We start from the raw sequence: 17,142 nt of genomic DNA, 5'->3' as shown, positions 1-17,142 counted from the left end.
GCAAGGCAATTGAAGTTATTTAAACTGCAAAAAGTAAAACAGAAAATATATTGACTTGAGAATTACATTAAATTGTGGAAAAAAATGGAATGGCATTAGTCTGGCCAGTGTCTCTGTTACCAGGCAACATTGCACAGCAGTAAGTGCCAAGATTGTTATATCCCTCTGCTTATGGCAGACACACAATTGTGATTAATCATTACATTTTATTACATTTTCAACAATAAAGAGAGTAATTGACTTGTCCTAAGCACTGTATATGTACATATGTGTACTTACAGTTTTTTGTTTCTGTGAATTTTTGGTATTTTAGCAAATAGTAGTCCCCATACCACAGAGTTGTCTTCGAGAAATAAAAAGGTAATGTCCCTATTTTCTCAACAATTTGCTTAGAACTAGATTATGTATAGACTTTGTTTTTTCAAGTTCAACCCACCACCCCTTCTGAAAGCAAAGTCTTTAGAATTTTATTGATGATCCTTCAGACTATTCAGTGGTTGCAAAGGGAATAATCTATTTGCCGTGATGAGGGGTTTTCAGAGACAGACCTGACAGCTGGGTATGAGATTACAAAAGCCTATCATCTTGTCAGAATTGTATTGATCCATATCTGGTGGAGTGAGGCAGGGAAGTGATAGACCTACCCTGTCTTTTGGTCCTAGAGAAACAGGAAACGATGAATTGTATCAATTTCAGCTAAATTAATCTGTTGCTCTTAACCATTGACAATTAGGCCAGTGTATGGTAATGTTTGCTTAGAAGTTTTAGCGTTAGAAATAGCAGTTCAAAGTAAAGAAAACTGCATACCAATTCATGATAATAGTATAATGACAATGACCACAGTAGCAGTAATAATAAACAAACTATGATTACAAAATTATGTATTTAGATACAGTAGCTGCAAATTACAAGGTGTTTTTAAAATCTTCTTGAAAATCCCAAATTTAGACTATGACAACAACTTGAAATAGGTAAATTATTTTACCAATAAGGAACTATATAAACAATACAATGGATGGCATTTGATCAACCACAGGGGGGCATAGAATTACTGTCTGTTAGGCTATATCCTTGACAGTGGGAGTTTGCTAACAACCAACATATGTAGCCTATCAAATTCCAATTTGTTCTCTCTCTCTCTCTCTCGCTCTCTCTCTCTCTCTCTCTCTGACAAGTGGTCACCCAGAGAGTGTGAGAGAGACAAATGCAGCTGCGTCTTTAAGCTCATTCTGTCTGGCTCTTATCAGCCCCAGTAACCTTTTACTTGTTCTTCTTTAAACTGTTTCCCACACTATAATAATAGCAATAATAAAATCTTGTCATTGCTGCTTGTTTGCTTTTAAAAGTGAACTATGGTATTCAGGTACAGTGCCTATAGAAAGTCATCATACCCTTTTGAAAAAGTTTTTTTGTCTTACAGCCTGAAATCAAAACCCATTTAAAAAAAAAAAAAAAAAAAAAATCTTTTCCAGTTTTATTTACAAATGTAGCTGTACAACATCAAAATAATGGGGAAAAAAGTCAACAGTTCTGAAAATTAATAAAAAAAATTAAAAACTAGAATAATAAACATACCCTTGACTTAATACTTTGTAGAGCTTCATTTTGCTTTCATTACAGCCATCAATCTGTTTGGATATGTCTCTATTATAGCTTTGCACACCTAGATTAGGGAATATTTGCCTTATTTTCCGTGCAGAATTGTTAAAATTCAGTCAAATTCTGTAGGGAATGGCGATGGACTGCTCTCTTCAAGTCAATCCACAGATTTTCTATAGGATTTAAGTCAGGGCTCTGACTTTGCCACTCAAGGATATTCACCATCCTATCCTTAAGCAAGCCACTGCTTTGTTCTTTAGGAAGTATGTTTAGGATCATTGTCGTGTTGGAAGGCGAATTACCTGCCCATCTTCAGCTGTCTAGCAGAGGGACGCAGGTTTTCCTCAAGAATTTGGGTGTACTTGGCAGCATCCATTTTCCCTTCTATCCTGACCAATTGCCCAGTCCCCGCTGAAGAGAAACATCCCCACAACATAATGTTGCCCTCACCATGCTTCACAGTAGGTATGGTGTGTTTTGGGTGTGTACTGTGTTTGGTTAGCGCCTGGAGCTCAGATCAAAAAGTTCAATCTTAGTCTCCAAAAAGTTCCATCTTAGTCTCATCTGACCATAAAAGCTTTTTCCACATGGTAGCAGAATATTCCAGATGTGTTTTTGCACTGAACTCCAAGCACTGTTTGGCGAAAACCAAACACAGTACACCACCCAAAACACACCATACCAACTGTGAAGCATGGTTGGGGGCAACATTATGTTGTGGGCATGTTTCTCTTCAGCGGAGACTGGGCAATGAGGGGGGGGGGGGGGACTCAGGCCAGCTGACAGCTCCAATGTGAACAATGGAAAGTTTAACAACCAGCCTTTCATATTTGCCTAGAGCAGGGGTAGGCAACCTATGGCACGGGTGCCACTGCTGGCACGCCGAGGCATAATCACTGGCACGCGCCACCAGCATCAGCAAAAACAAAAAATCTCAGACTGACAGCAGGATCTTCCAATCCCTCTTGTCAGTGTTCGGCTCAACATACCTGTGTGAGCAGGTATTTTCGCATATGAAAAGTGTGCTCAGCCCTATCGGCAGCCGTTTCACCATGGACAATTCCGAGTCGTGTTTACAATTAAAAGTGACAAACTACGAACCCCAGATAAAAATTGATGATAGTGGCACACTCTTTGACTAGAAATTTTGAAGTTGGCACTAGACGTCTCAAAGGTTGCCGACCCCTGGCCTAGAGGGAACATTTTGGATTTTGTTACAAACTGAATACCATCAACCAACGAAGTACAGCCCACAAGCATTACTCTGCTAAAGCAGTCAACTTGAGTGAACGCTTCTGACATGATGTCTGATGTACTGAAAGTACATGTCGAATGTTTTTTAAAATTGAATGAGTTCCTGTTGTCCATTCTTTCCACTAAATTCCATGGAAATTGGCCAGTAGCTAGGCGTCGTCCATACAGATAGATTCGTTAACAAAACTACACAAAAATATAGCCTAATAATCTCCAAGGTAGGCTAATAATTAAAGCCAGGATGGTTAATAGTTACATTTATGGGTCAATTTGTTGGTTTCTGCCTTAAAAAGTTATAATGTCAGTTAACTATAATCAATAATGTCAGTTATAATGTTCACTTCTGCACACATTTAAGCAGTAGGGAAACTTTTGAATTCTATGAAACATCAGTGAGAAATGTAAAATAAATTGACTCAAACACCCCATCTAGCTCTCTCCTCTGATAGTTGGACGAAGCATTGGAAACTACTTTAATGTGTGTAAAGCCATACTTAGTTAGGCACACTGTCATTTTTGTCTATAGGGAAAAATACAGTATATAGTCTGGCTATCCCCATACTAAGCTCAATCTTTTAAGATTAGTATAGGAAGGCTGTGCTTTGTTTCTACTGCACAAGAGTCAAATGACTCTGTACGCTTCGATAGTCCTTCAACCAATAAGACCAACGATCCGGTGCGTCTTTTGGATAAGCTAGTTTCTGATTAGAGCCAAAGGTTCTGGCAGGGAACAGAGGAGATATATGTGCAAGTTTCCAGCCTGAGCTGCCGGGCAAAATCCAAATTCGCTGGAAGTTCAGGCAGGGTTCACCCAGCCTAAAAAATATAGTAAATTATAGTTAATTGTGTAAATCTGTGTTTTTTTTTTTATTTTTATTTTTTAAGATATTGAAACCCGCCTTTACTGTGCGAAAAACCCTCTGGCCCAAAAGCCACAATACCCACTCAACTGAGGGAGCTCTGTACTGTTGCATCCCTAACACAAACACACACTCACACACATGATGCATATAGCATATCAGAAAGCCACATCTCTCTTTTTCTCGCTCTCTTTCTCTCTCTTTCTCTCTCTCTCTCTTTCTCTTTCTCTCTCTTTGTCTTTCTCTCTCTTTCTTTCCATATGCACATGCGCGCGCACACACACACATACAGCATACTTGTAAGCCATATCGCTCTTATTCACTGCGCGTGAATGACCTTCCCATGACTCTGACTGGCAGACTGTTAAGAAGGCAACATTGTTAAAGGATTCAGTGCATATGATGAACAGATATCTTACATCTGATCTTGCTCCTTAGGGCCAAGAGGAAGGTTCCCCCGAGGGCTTTTCCTATAAAAGGCTCTTGACTGTGCTCCTCCTCATCATTAGCAGCCTGCCCAGTCATAGACAGACAGGCTCCAGTGGGGTGGGGGCGGGCACAATTCTTCGGTGTGGCACTGCTTGAACAGCTGGTGTCCACATAAGGAACATTGTGAAGTGAGAACAGTTTGATTTTGTGCCCGTCTATGGTGCAGTTGTGGCCTGGTGCCAATTTAACAGTCATAATGATGTTAGCCACTCAGCAGGTGCTCAGTTCTCGTCTCAGATTAGTTTATAGGCAGACTTTCGGAGAGCTAACGGTCTAATTACACTGCAGGGAGACCTCAGCCCTTGAGACAATGATCTCTCCAATGGGATACATTATGCTCATCCTTAAACCACTAGTGCAGTGCCCGTTCAGACATGCTACTTGTACTTTTGTAGAAAACTGTAGCCCAATTACATGCGCGCAGGTAGGGCTGCTTTAAAAATAGGATGATGGGGAAAAGCATCACTTCAGCTAAGCATTCAATAATGAAGACTGAATATTATATTTTATTATACGGCTCTTCATAATGCTAGTACAACACTCCAAAGACTTGTGCGGTCAAATTAGCACCATGTTATGACCGCTGAAATTATAATGACCACTGTCAATGGCAATGAGTTTTGTGCTTCTGAATCACGTCTTTCATATCACTCCTCTGTCCCTTCAGGGCGAAGCAAGAACATAATTTTGATGATTGAGAAGACAGACCATTCTGCGGAATGATGCATCATCAAAATAGTCTGTGGTAGCCTGTACGGGACATTGCGCTTTGTCTACCACTCATTGTCTGTAGCTCTTCTGCATGTAGAAACGTCCTTGAATTCGGGACCATTATAACCCGTTTCAATTTGAGACCTGGCAGTCGGAATTGTTGTTTGTTTATTCAAAGTCTTAAGACCGTCCAAAGTAGCCTGAGCTATTCAAAATGTCAGTTTATTGCACATAATTTCTATGTTTTGAATAGTCATTGCATACCTGTTTGTTGGCGTGTTGCAATAATTTTATGCAAGCACACCGCATACCTTTATTGTTGAGGTCAGACATGATGATCATCCACACATCTTGCACTCGCGTAACTTTTTACCCGTGTACTCTAAAGTCCCACTCTTCTGTCCTCTCTGGTAGCCTACAATGTTGTATGAGTGGGGGAGCGTCTACAGTAGAACAGCGAACGCTGATGTGTGCTTCTTTTACCAAAATACATTTAATGATATCTTTTGCATTTCTTATCCAAACTTGGCAACTGGGCTTAGTTGTGCCCATAGCAAGACACCTGCCAAGTTTGTTATCAATCGAATGAATGTTTCAACAGATATGCACACACACACACACACACACACACACACACACACACACACACACACACACACACACACACACACACACACACACACACACACACACACACACACACACACACACACAGAAAGACATTCCTGTAATGTATAGATAGATGAGTTAAATTATTTTATTTTTTGTCTCCTGGTGACAGTTTTTGTCATGGGACCTCATGGTGGTGGGATTTTCTGCAAACATGTTGTTTAGTTTTGACATGTAGGCTAGTCTCCGCATTTTCAAACAGCCAGTGGAAACCTCTGCACTAAGGGTTTACATGATCTGTGCTTTCTCTCCATCCTATTTTGCTACTTCATTGTCTGAATCAATTCTTTTGGCACTACATTTCCCTTTGTACTCAGACCGCATGTCTGCTGACTTGCTTTTAATCAGATTATTCATTATTCATTCATCCACTCACTCTTTCTATCTCTTTTTCCCTTTCTCACTCTGGCTCTCTGTGAATGGTATCTTGCTCAGTGGCCAATATTGATTTCCTTTTTGTTTTTGACTTTTAGGAGAGAAATTACAGCCACTTGCCAACCTGAAAATCCTGTAAAGTCAATGTCCAGAATGAGATTACATGTTTGAGCTCTGCTTCTAAAAGCCTCCTATTAGAAGCATTACATTTTCCCCTGTCAGGATATGATATCAGGACTGACACTGCACTTTTAGTTGAGATTCAACCCACACCAAAGATGCTTCACTGTATACACACCGCCACCGATTTGAGCTGCAAAATACACTCTGGCCTCTTGAACCTAGGAGGTATTCCAGATGCCTGATGGAATGTTCCATTTTAAATAGGGACAACGTATCTCTACACAAATTAACTGAGTGCCCTCCATAAGTACTGGAACACATGCGAAAGTTGACTATAAAGAGGAATATAAAGTAATCTTAATACCTTAAATAGAGAAAATATCCAACCTTTTAAGGACATACATTTTTCATTCAGAAATGTATCATAAATAAATAAATGTTTTCCTTAAAATACAGGGGTCATAAGTAATGCAATGCCTATGTTAACCCTATGTGTTAAAATTCCCATAGAGGAAGGCAGTTTTCATTTTTTTTTTTTTTTTTAATTTTAAATCCAGGACACTATGCACCCTCATAAAGTCCCCTTCGCCTAAAATTAAAATAGCCTCACATCATCACATACCCTTCACCATACCTAGAGATTGGCATTGAGCTCTATGAGAATGAAACCAGATAATAATAGCCTAGAAATCTAGACGCCCCTAGCGGCAGCAAATGTAATTTGGCTGGCGGGGCAGTCTAGCAACGCTCCGTAGAGCTAAGGAGCTGAGAAATGGAAAATAAAAGCGGGCCAATCACAGCGTGTATAGAGTCAGTGGGTGGGCTTAACATAATGGTGACTGACATGCGACCAGAGGTTGCGACGGTAACGCATCCTGTTATTTGAAAACAAGAAGATGATTCGTTTCGCGTTATCCTATTGCGTGGAGAGGGAAGATTACGCATCCTGCTACTTGAAAACAAGAAGATGATTCGTTTAGCGTTATCCTATTGTGGGGAGGGAATTTGAAAGACATCTGTTTATCCCACCCCTCCGATTGAGCTCTGTCTACGGTGAGTGTCCAGACCCTACATCTTGATGTGGGTCTGGCTCGTCAGGCTAAGATAATAGGCTAACTGAAATAAAACCATTCTCTATGGTGAAGGGTCTGTGATTATGTGGGGCTATTTCAATTATTTATTCACAAAGAAAATGTATGTCCTTAAAGGTTGGATATTTCCTCTTTTTTTATTGAAGGCATTAAGACCAATTTCCAAAAGATGATTTTATATTCCTCTTTATAGACAACTTTAGTATGTGTTCCAATACTTATGGAGGGCACTGTAGTGATATAAATATGAAATTGGGCTTGCTTCAATTTTGACGATGGTCATCTGGCAGCTACCTCGGAAGGTATAGCATATATATCGCTACTATCCATAACTTTCATTATTCAGCCTATAAAATTCAACCTTTTGGAGACATATTCGTTTTATATTATTCTCTATATCACACATAGACCTTTAGCAAGTATTACGTTTCTGGAAACATTGGGCTCATCTGAAAGCTCAATTTGCATACGGCCTCGTCTGTCCTTGGCCCTCAGTCCTCCAGTTCGTGCCCTGGAAATCGTTCAAAGCTCAACGTCATGAAGGATGTCTCATTTATCTAGCTGTAACTAGAGGAGGCAAGACAGAGGACGGTGGTGGAAGGCCCGATGCGCAAGGAAACACAAGAGTATCCTACATGTATGTGGAAACGTTTTCAGTCAGAATTGTGCCTTCATGGGTCCAAGCTGCCAATGTAAAAAGTTCCCTCCCATGTCTGTCAACTTTCGATGTCAAACTATTTTCTAGGGATTTATTTGTGGTAATAAACTTGTAGGTAGACCAACAACAGTCTTTTATATGCTGGAATTGTCATGAACTACTATGCAAACTTCACGTCATGGCTCATTACCATAAAGTTGACAGAGTTTCAATTTTCTGCTAGACTCTCAAAACAGGCTTCCTGTGAGAAAGAATGACTACCTATAATTTTGCAGCTCAGGTTGGCGGCGGTGTGTACATGTACACAGTCAGCTATATCACCTCCTAGTTAAATCATATTCCGATTACGGCCCATACTCTGGTTTGGGCAATAATAAGAATAAGATGTTTCCATGTTAATAATCACATAATGGATAAACCTGTGATTTGCAATAGAAGTAGTACAGTAATTCCCGTATATAAGCCGCATTGTGTATAAGCTGCAGGATAGTGTTTTTTGCAAGTAAAAAAAAACCAAAACCATACTGATACCATATTAACCCGTGTATTAACCTCATAGCTGAAGAAATTGAGCAAAATCATGCAAAAAAATATGATGGGCCACTTTGAGGGGTTTCTACTAAGTTTTGATCTGTTAGCAGCATTAGGCAGTGTTCAGACGGACATATTTGTCTGAACATCGCCTTACTATACTTTCACCCATCAATGAATTCCATCATAACTGAATAGGCCTACACAAATTGACCTCATCTTCACTTGAGAAATGCAAACTTTTAGTCAGATGCCACAGCAAACCAAGTGACCAAAATGTGTTGCATGAAAATGCGCAGATGCATTTTGATATTCTTAAAGGGACATTTTCCGACAAATGTGTTAACATGCTCCCTTATTCCTATTAAAGGAGTCCTAGAATTCAAAACCACATTCACCTTGTTCCTGTTTAATTTAGGCTGCGAGCAGTGTCCAAAGGACAACACCAAAGACTTTACCGCATCCCCCGCCTGCTTTCGTATGCAAATTGGGAAATAAAAACAGCCGTGTTGAAATGCTCCAATCTGAACAGAGCTCAGATAACACGTAATAGGCGCCCATCCCCCTTTAGATACACCCCCTCTCATTTGCATACCTTCGATTAATAATTCTTGTTAAACTGCTCTTACGATGCTAATATCTAGATATGTGGTCTATGGCAGAGACGTTGTAATGCTAGCGTTATTACAGCTAACTTTGGAGAGTTACTATACTAAGAAATGTACTGATAAAACTTACCAATCTAACACATTCATTCTGTTGGGGAATCTGCTGCACTTCATCTTCGTCAGAACCTTCTTCTGACTCGGTTTATACATGTACGGTTGTATTCCTTATTTAAATCCATTGTGGATAGCTTTATCAAAGACTTTGGCTTTATTTACCAGCAGTAAACGTAGTTTCACTTTGCTCTAGCTTCAGACCGGTGGATTGAGCCAATCAACTTTCAGGACATATTGGCCAATAGACCAATCAGCGCGCATCTCATTTGAATATTCATGAACTTGCTGAGTGGGCGGGAAAAACAAACTGTTTCATTGCAGGGCTTATTTATGACCTTGTATTAGGCGATCTAGCAGTGCTCCTGGGGCGTTTTCAGCCCCACAAATTTACATATGACATTATTTAGGCTCAAAGATCAATTTGTAATGGTCAAAAAATGCGTTCTATGACTCCTTTAAAACAGCCATATGCCAGCGGTCTTATTGAGGTTTTTAGTGATTGGAATATGAGCCCAATCTGGTTATGGCAACTGGAATAAGATGGTTGTGTAATAAAACTGGAATATGGAATATTCCTTTGTTTTCCTTATAAAAGTGGCTGTTATGGCTGATATTATCATGGGACATCCCAAGAATGGGACAGAACACATGATGTACATCAAGTTTTCAGTGGCCACAAACCTTATCACATTTTTGCAAAGTCTGGCAAATGTGTTCTTCAGACAAAGCTTCACAAAAGTAATCCGTTTTTCAAAATCAGTAATTTAGTGCAACCTATTGAATATCGGCAAAGCAAGGGAAGTGAAACTTGTAAGTGCTTACAGCCATGCCCTTGACATAATGACGTCAAGTTTCCATGGGAGCTGGAATATTATTATACTCAATAAGCACACAAATTATACATACTTTAATGTATAATCTGTTTGGTTGAAGTTGATACACTGGTATTGCTGAATAAATGTATTACTCTCCCGTATAATAGTGACTTGGGCGGTTTTGCAGACATCTGTCCTTCCTCTTTTGTTCTCCCAAGGACACATGCAGCATTCTCATCTCCTATAGATCTCATTGGCTGAACTGTCACCATGGCTACCTAGCAACAGGCAGCTGAGTGAGTTTGCAAGATGGCATGCGAGCATTGGAACAGAGTGTCAGGCTGGATTTTGGGGGACATTCAGGGTATATTTCATTAAAGATGTCCCATCCCCTGTTTGAAGAGGCCTTAATAAGAATGGACACTCTGGGGCATGACGGTCTCGCAGTCTGGATTGCTGTGGGCGCTGAGGCTGTCCATGTAAATATGCTTTGGCAGACAGTGTCATATTGGAATTAAGCTGATCAAATACTGTGCTCTACCCCTCCCAATATTCTATCTCAAATGTGTGGATTTCACCAGCATTGTCTGTTAACAGTGCAGTACCCTTACAAGTTTTTGGTCTCTCAGAAGCTAATAAATAAGTTGTGAAGATATGTTGATGTGAATTTGTGCACTGGACCTCATCAGAATCTCATCTGAGAGTTTTCTTTTTTAACTCTTTGTATTGTACTATGTGGTTTGCAACAGGGGCTTCTATGGTTTTGTGGCATTAAATCACTCAAGCAATCCTAAGGCTTATTTGTCTCCTCTGAATAGTTTGAGATTTCATTTCAATATTATGTAACCATTTCAGGAGCCCTTATTTTGCTTCTATTTGCATATGAATATGTATTTACAGTAGGTGCTCTACCTTTTGGCAATGCAGTGAACTGCCAAAGCTATTTTCACAACAAATATGTTGTTGTTTGGTTAGGAAGCTAACAATTGAGTTGTACAACAGTGATCATGGAACTTCCCAGCCATTAAGTTTTTTCACACATGATTTATTATTTGTGTTTTTTTCTGACAGGTACATGATGTTGATAAAGGGAAGGAATGAGGTCTACATGATCGATCGAGACAACAGCGTCTTTCACATAGAGAATCTTGAGTTCCCTTTCCGAAAAGATCCTCGCATCCACCTCTCTAACACACTACTTGATGGGGTAAGTTGACCAAAGACTAATGATCTTTTCGATTGTTTGTTTTTTTTTTAATCAAAAGGGCAAAAGACCTTCAAAACTTGCCTTTGTGGTCTCAAACAAGCACAGAGCCTTCACTATCACACAATTGAAAGTCCCTCTTTTTATTGCCTATGTGTTTATATATATATGTATATATATATATATATATATATAGATAGATAGATAGATAGATAGATAGATAGATAGATATAGATATAGATATAGATGTATACAGTATAAGACCGAGACCCCTTTTAATGTGTAATGTGTTAAGAGTAATGTGGACACCATGGCAACTGCTGATAGGCGACACATCAAGCTCGAACTCCCTATTTTGGACCTATTTTGTGTTTCATTCATTCTTGTTAGATAACATTAACTTACTCAACTTAGCAAAGTGATGATAAGTTCAAAATTACTGAATTAAGGCATGAAACACACATTAACACTGAATATTGCATGAACATTAAGCTTGTGCCTCTTTGGAGAGATCCTAAATGGTAAACCTTGTTCAACCTTACTTGGCACCAAAAACTGTCCAAGATTTTAATTGGACAGTGCAACCAAAGACTTTGTCAAGTCATTTTCAAACTAGTGTCCCTGCTTTCTGTGAGTTGGCATATCTATCTTGTCTATCTCATATCATTATAGCACATAAAAACATGTACCCAAGAAGAAAGTGATGACTGGGCTACTGTGCGATACTGTGCTCTGGCATGAATGTTTAAAGCACCATGCTGCATTAGCATGGAAATCAGCTTGGCATATAGTGGGGAAAGCATACAAAAAGCTCCAGTGCTGCATACCTTATATCAAGTAAACCTGCATACTTTTCTCTCATCTTAGATGAACGTCTACTGACAATATCCATGTTTTCCAGACTAGTGTCATTGTGATGTGGGATGTACTGTATGTTGTATGTGATGTTGCGTGTCTTGCTATTGAAATTCCCAGTGAAAGGATCAACAGATCTAATTATAGGATTTAGCATTTATACGCCAACATGAATCGAGAACATTTTTGCTATTTATGGTTCACCTGGCTGAAAAGGTTCACAATTCCTGGACTAGACTGTAGCTAGCTGCCATGGTTCGTCACATACTGATTGCTCTGTATCCTGTGCCAGGTTGTACATCTCATGCCGAGCTATTCAAATGTATAAAGCACTGCTTTAGACTCAGTGTAATTATTCAGGATTGTAAGTCCACTGAAAGATGAGCTTTTTCTGTTGTTTACGTCAAAGCTTAGGGACGCCTGATGGTTTTGTGATGGTGAAAATTTTAATTTCTCTCAATTAATTGGATGGAAACTACATGTGCCACAAGTGACACGGTGGTCAGACATGAATAGGAGTATTTTTTCCCCTGCCGTGTCAAATTCATATCCTCACATTTTGTGTATGTGTGCCTGAAATGGTCTCTTCTTCAGTTATTCTTAAACCCTGACAAATTCGCCAAGTGCACTGAATGAAGTGCTCAAGCCTCTAAAAGTGACAGGATGCTACTGCTAACTGTGAGAGCCTTATGGAATATTACTCACATTCTCTTTCACCCCTTCCCTCTCATACACCCACACACCTTATATAAGTGTGCAGAGGGAGGCAGCTGTATGTCTGAGACCGTCTCGAGGACCTCTTCACTTACTCCCATCTTAACCATGTTAATAATGAATGGTGGTTATTTTCTGCCATGAACCTCAGTACTGCTCCAACTTCAAGCCAGTCTTTGTGCCTTTACCTGTTTCCTCCACCCTGTTCGTTTCTACCCCTCTCTATACCTCCTTCATTGTTTCCTTTCACCCAATCTTCTCACACCAAATTTTATTCCATTCCTCTGCACAGTCTCTCACATAGAAGGTGGTATTCCTTAAAATGCTGCTTTTCAGTTATTGTAGGTGCATTTGTGCCTTTGGCATTTGGAGGAATCTTCATTTTAAATTATCTTGCTTTGCAGCACATGGGGAAAAGAATTAAGCTAAAAATAAGTGACGACAAGCCATCTTCTTACAGTTGGCATTTTTCCTTGGGCTTGTAGTCTGCTCAGACAACACGAAACAGTCACACTTATTGAAAAAGAAAACAAATATGCATGAGGAATGCTCTTGAGGTTGAAGCTGCCCTCATCAAGTTGATTTATAGTGTTTGTGCAATTTAAAAAGAGAGACAATAAAAACTGCATGAGGATGCACTTGAGGCTCACACACAATGAATGTCTTCTGGGGAGAGGATGTCAGAAAAAAAAAATCAGTCATAATAGTGCTCTGCTGATTAATTTGACCCAGACAGACATGAATAGACTACAGTTTCCACTGTAGACAGGCATGCTATGGGGTGCTAGCAACTTATCTTAAAACCCACTTTACAATTGTACCATCACCAGTATCTTCCTCTAAAGCATCATTCAGAGACCCCTGAAAATGGTAACTCTTGTAAGAAGGACCTGGAGAGGAAATTCCAACAGTGAGCAGTTGCAAGTTTTCTGAGGGCTTTAAGTTAATAATACATATAAAGCCTGGTTGAGTACAGATTCCAAATGGCAAAATGTATGCTGCTCTGAACTTTCCTGCCAGTACTGGTTTATGGTGTCAACCACTACATGTTTTATTTGCTTCCCAGCATGCTTTGCGAGATTTAAAATTCAAAGATTCAAAAAGCTTTGTTGTCTATTATTTTGCCTTTTAGACAAATTGCTTTTGATTGAAAGCACAGTGTGTGTAATGTGTCAGTAGCATGATTTTTGTATTGCATTGGGAGAGAAGCGAAGCGATTGGGATGAGTGAAGCCAGAGGCACTCTGAACGTAGCCTGGCCCCCGCCCGACTATGTACTTCCGCTCGTTTACATCTCTCTTCATCACCGTCTGGTATAGCTTGATTCAGCTTTGTTTACTCCGGCAAGTGCATCTCCGCCCAATCTGCAGCAACACAGGGCGTTCCCAAGAGGGATTACATTTAAGTTATCGTTGTGTCCCCCGTGGTTATCATATGTCATTACCAGACGTTAGCGATTGAACTCCAATGAATTCCAACTTCAGACAAGCGTCCACAAACCAGGAAATAAACAATTGCCAATGAAGCTATGCCATACTCTCTGCAAAGAAGAGAGTCTGGTCTCCAGGCTACTCTGAACGTTCTTCCTGATGGTAATAGCTCAAAGCTTTGGTGGAGGGGGTGGGAGGCACCCTAGATGATGAAATTGGATTTTTTCCCCCTCTGCTTGTACCGTATATAAAGAGATCAGATGGCTATTTTTGTGGAATGCCTATGATCTTAATGGCTTGCCTGGCTGTCTTAAGCCCAATTCACACCAAAGATTCCCGACGAGACGAGACGGAGTTGCAGCGGTGTGACTTAGAAGTTGTACGTTGTTGCAAGCCGTCGCAAGCCATCGCAGAGCATGTTGAGCATAAACATGTTGAGGCGCAGTCGCAAGGTTTTAGAACGTCTCGTCTCGTCTTGTCGGGAATCTTTGGTCTGAACCCTACTTTAGCCAGCATTCTGTTGCATTTGTTTGGTAGGAAGCTGTACCAAGATGTCATGTTGAAAGCGATGGCAGACTCTTATGAGTAACTGGTATACACTGGATAGAATATACTGTCTCACTTCAGATCCTCTCTTCAAATTGAAAGTATTCTGAGAAGACACTAAATTGTGTCCACATGCAGGGTGAAGGTGAGACAGTAGTCAATCAAAGTACCTGAAACTTTCAACCTCTTACACCCCTTGCCCTTCCACTCTCAATGGTGTGGATAGTGAATGAGGAGTGTCAAACAGTCAGCTCCTATGGCAACACAGTTCCTTGGTCTTGGTGATGTTAAGTTCCAGTGAGCTTCTCTTGAACCAAATTGCCTTTGTGTTGACATACTGCTAGTAAGATTTAGTTACTAGCCTCGATTACATTATTCTTATTTTGGGTTTAAAATAAGAATAATTATTATTCTAGTTATTCTTATTTTGGGTTTAAAATAAGAATAAGCACACTAGCTGATAGGCTAATCATTGATTAGCCTGGGTGCCAGCTGAACTTAGCCCCGCCCACAACATTTGAGGTTGGGAAGTTCAGTCTGGCATTGCTCCGTTGAAGCGGAACTATGCCCGAACAAAAGCTGTTCGTACCTATCAAATTGTCAGGGCGGGTTTTATATGATGATTTTAGGTTGATTTTGGTTGCAACAGAAACACTGTGGCTAGTGATGTCCTCAAAAGGACGTCATGTCCTCGTTTGTTTGAAATCTCTGTTTGCTCGTTGGGTTTGCAACACCCATCCCCAGCTGTTCATAGCATGTTTGTAGCATCGGTTTGAACAGAATTATTTAAAAAAAAAAAAAGTTCTCCAAATAGCCTACCCTGCTACATATTTTGTTGTCTTAGATTTCGCTATCGAGTGTTCAAGATACTGTACAGACAGCGCAATTTTCAAAAAAGACCAGAAGATATAAGCTATTACAAGCTATTTCGTTGCTCTGTTGGTTAGGTCTATCCAATGAGTGCAGAGGCATCCCCCCGCCCTGTATCGGTTGAAACACGCCCCATAACTACATTCCAATGGAGCAATATCAGAGTATGACAACATCAGGTTACTCAGTGATGGTATTTTAAACATTAACATATTTCAAAATTATTAAAAACCTAATTATTAGGCCTATTCTGAGAATAGTAGTAGACAAACCATCTTAATGAATTGTGGTTAGAAACCAGGGGGTCAGGATTTGGAGGGTTAGCTTCAGCCAGTTAGCATGTCATTTGGCCGCCGACATCTTTGAAAAAATGGCGTTCCATGGTTGTACCATATCCGGCACCAGCGCATGCACGAGACAGCTCATGCACGAGTTTGGTGTTGAACACGAGCGTCCTCACGCGTCCATGTTGATAACACATTCTAGAAGACATAAATAAAATGACTGACGACTAGGATTAAGTTACCGATACTTGATGCCTGTGGATTATCATTATACCAGGCTTTGTGAATAAAAGAAAAAAGCAAATGTTGTTCTAATAGGTTACTATTATTTGCATTAGACTATGTATGAGTTGGCAAGGTGTGATAAGACATTTTAGGAAATGCGACGAAATTCTCTAACTAAACCCAATTATTAACCTACTCGCTGTCGTGTAGGCTAGGCTATGAAAACTATTTTAAAACGCTCAGCTGCAGACCTGTAGCCTAGTTCATAACAACGCAGCGTTGGGGGTCACAGCCTACAGTATAACGGCAAAAGTTTCCGACAGTGACAGCAGACTTAAAACGCATGCTGCTCGAAACACAACATGGATGCGCGCTTCTATCGGTAAGCCTATAGCCTAATATGCGTTGGCTTCATTTCGTCTGCCTGCAAATGTAGGTTTAAGCTGCAAATTCACACTGGGTGCAGCACAAATAGCATATCAGGTATCCACAAGTTTCTTACATCCCATGTCTACTTATTAAGAGTAATTTTCGTCGGGTAGTATTGCGCACATAACATCCCAGGTTCAAAGCATTTACTGTGGGGATCATATTTATGTGTATGTTAAGTGAATTCTTGCTCAATATTGACTCGCCATGTTTATTATATCATGACATATGAATATCACATTATAGGATTTTGAGACAAGGGGCAAACTTCTCCACCACCATCCCAACTCAAATAATGAAATACATTTGCGCCTGTAACGATAGGAGCGCGTTCACGGACACCTTCTCTCACTCTCCAATCTTCATCAACGATGTACCTATGTTGTCTCGTTGTAACATGGAACCTAATTGGCTCATTCTAGCTGGTGACGGAAATGAACACCCATGGAACGCCATTTTCTCAAAGATGGCTGCGGCCAATTTCAAACTTTTTTGGCTGAAGTAGCTAGCCTAGCATGGGCCATTGAAATGAATGGGGGCGGGACTTAGTCCCTCTCTCCAGTTCTTATAATACCTCCATGTTAGAAACCCAGTTCAATTCTAGATGTTAAGGTAGTGCAATATACATATAGGCCTACAGACTACAGCTCCTCACTATAGTGGTGTGGGCATTCAAGCTTACAAAATTA

At 40.1% G+C, this 17,142-nt stretch overlaps 1 protein-coding gene across 1 annotated transcript in view; it reads left to right on the top strand.

Annotated features, from left to right (window-relative positions):
• Positions 1 to 17,142, top strand: part of rngtt (RNA guanylyltransferase and 5'-phosphatase) — a 69,995-nt gene that overhangs the window by 19,409 nt on the left and 33,444 nt on the right. Inside the window, exon 9 of the mRNA XM_062550805.1 lies at positions 10,969 to 11,104. Within this exon, the coding sequence (XP_062406789.1) occupies positions 10,969 to 11,104 (136 nt within the window). The remainder of the gene's footprint in view (positions 1 to 10,968; positions 11,105 to 17,142) is intronic.

This window comes from Sardina pilchardus, chromosome 12 (assembly GCF_963854185.1).
Source record: "Sardina pilchardus chromosome 12, fSarPil1.1, whole genome shotgun sequence".
NCBI lineage: Eukaryota > Metazoa > Chordata > Actinopteri > Clupeiformes > Clupeidae > Sardina > Sardina pilchardus.
This window is presented reverse-complemented; position numbering and strand designations above follow the sequence as displayed.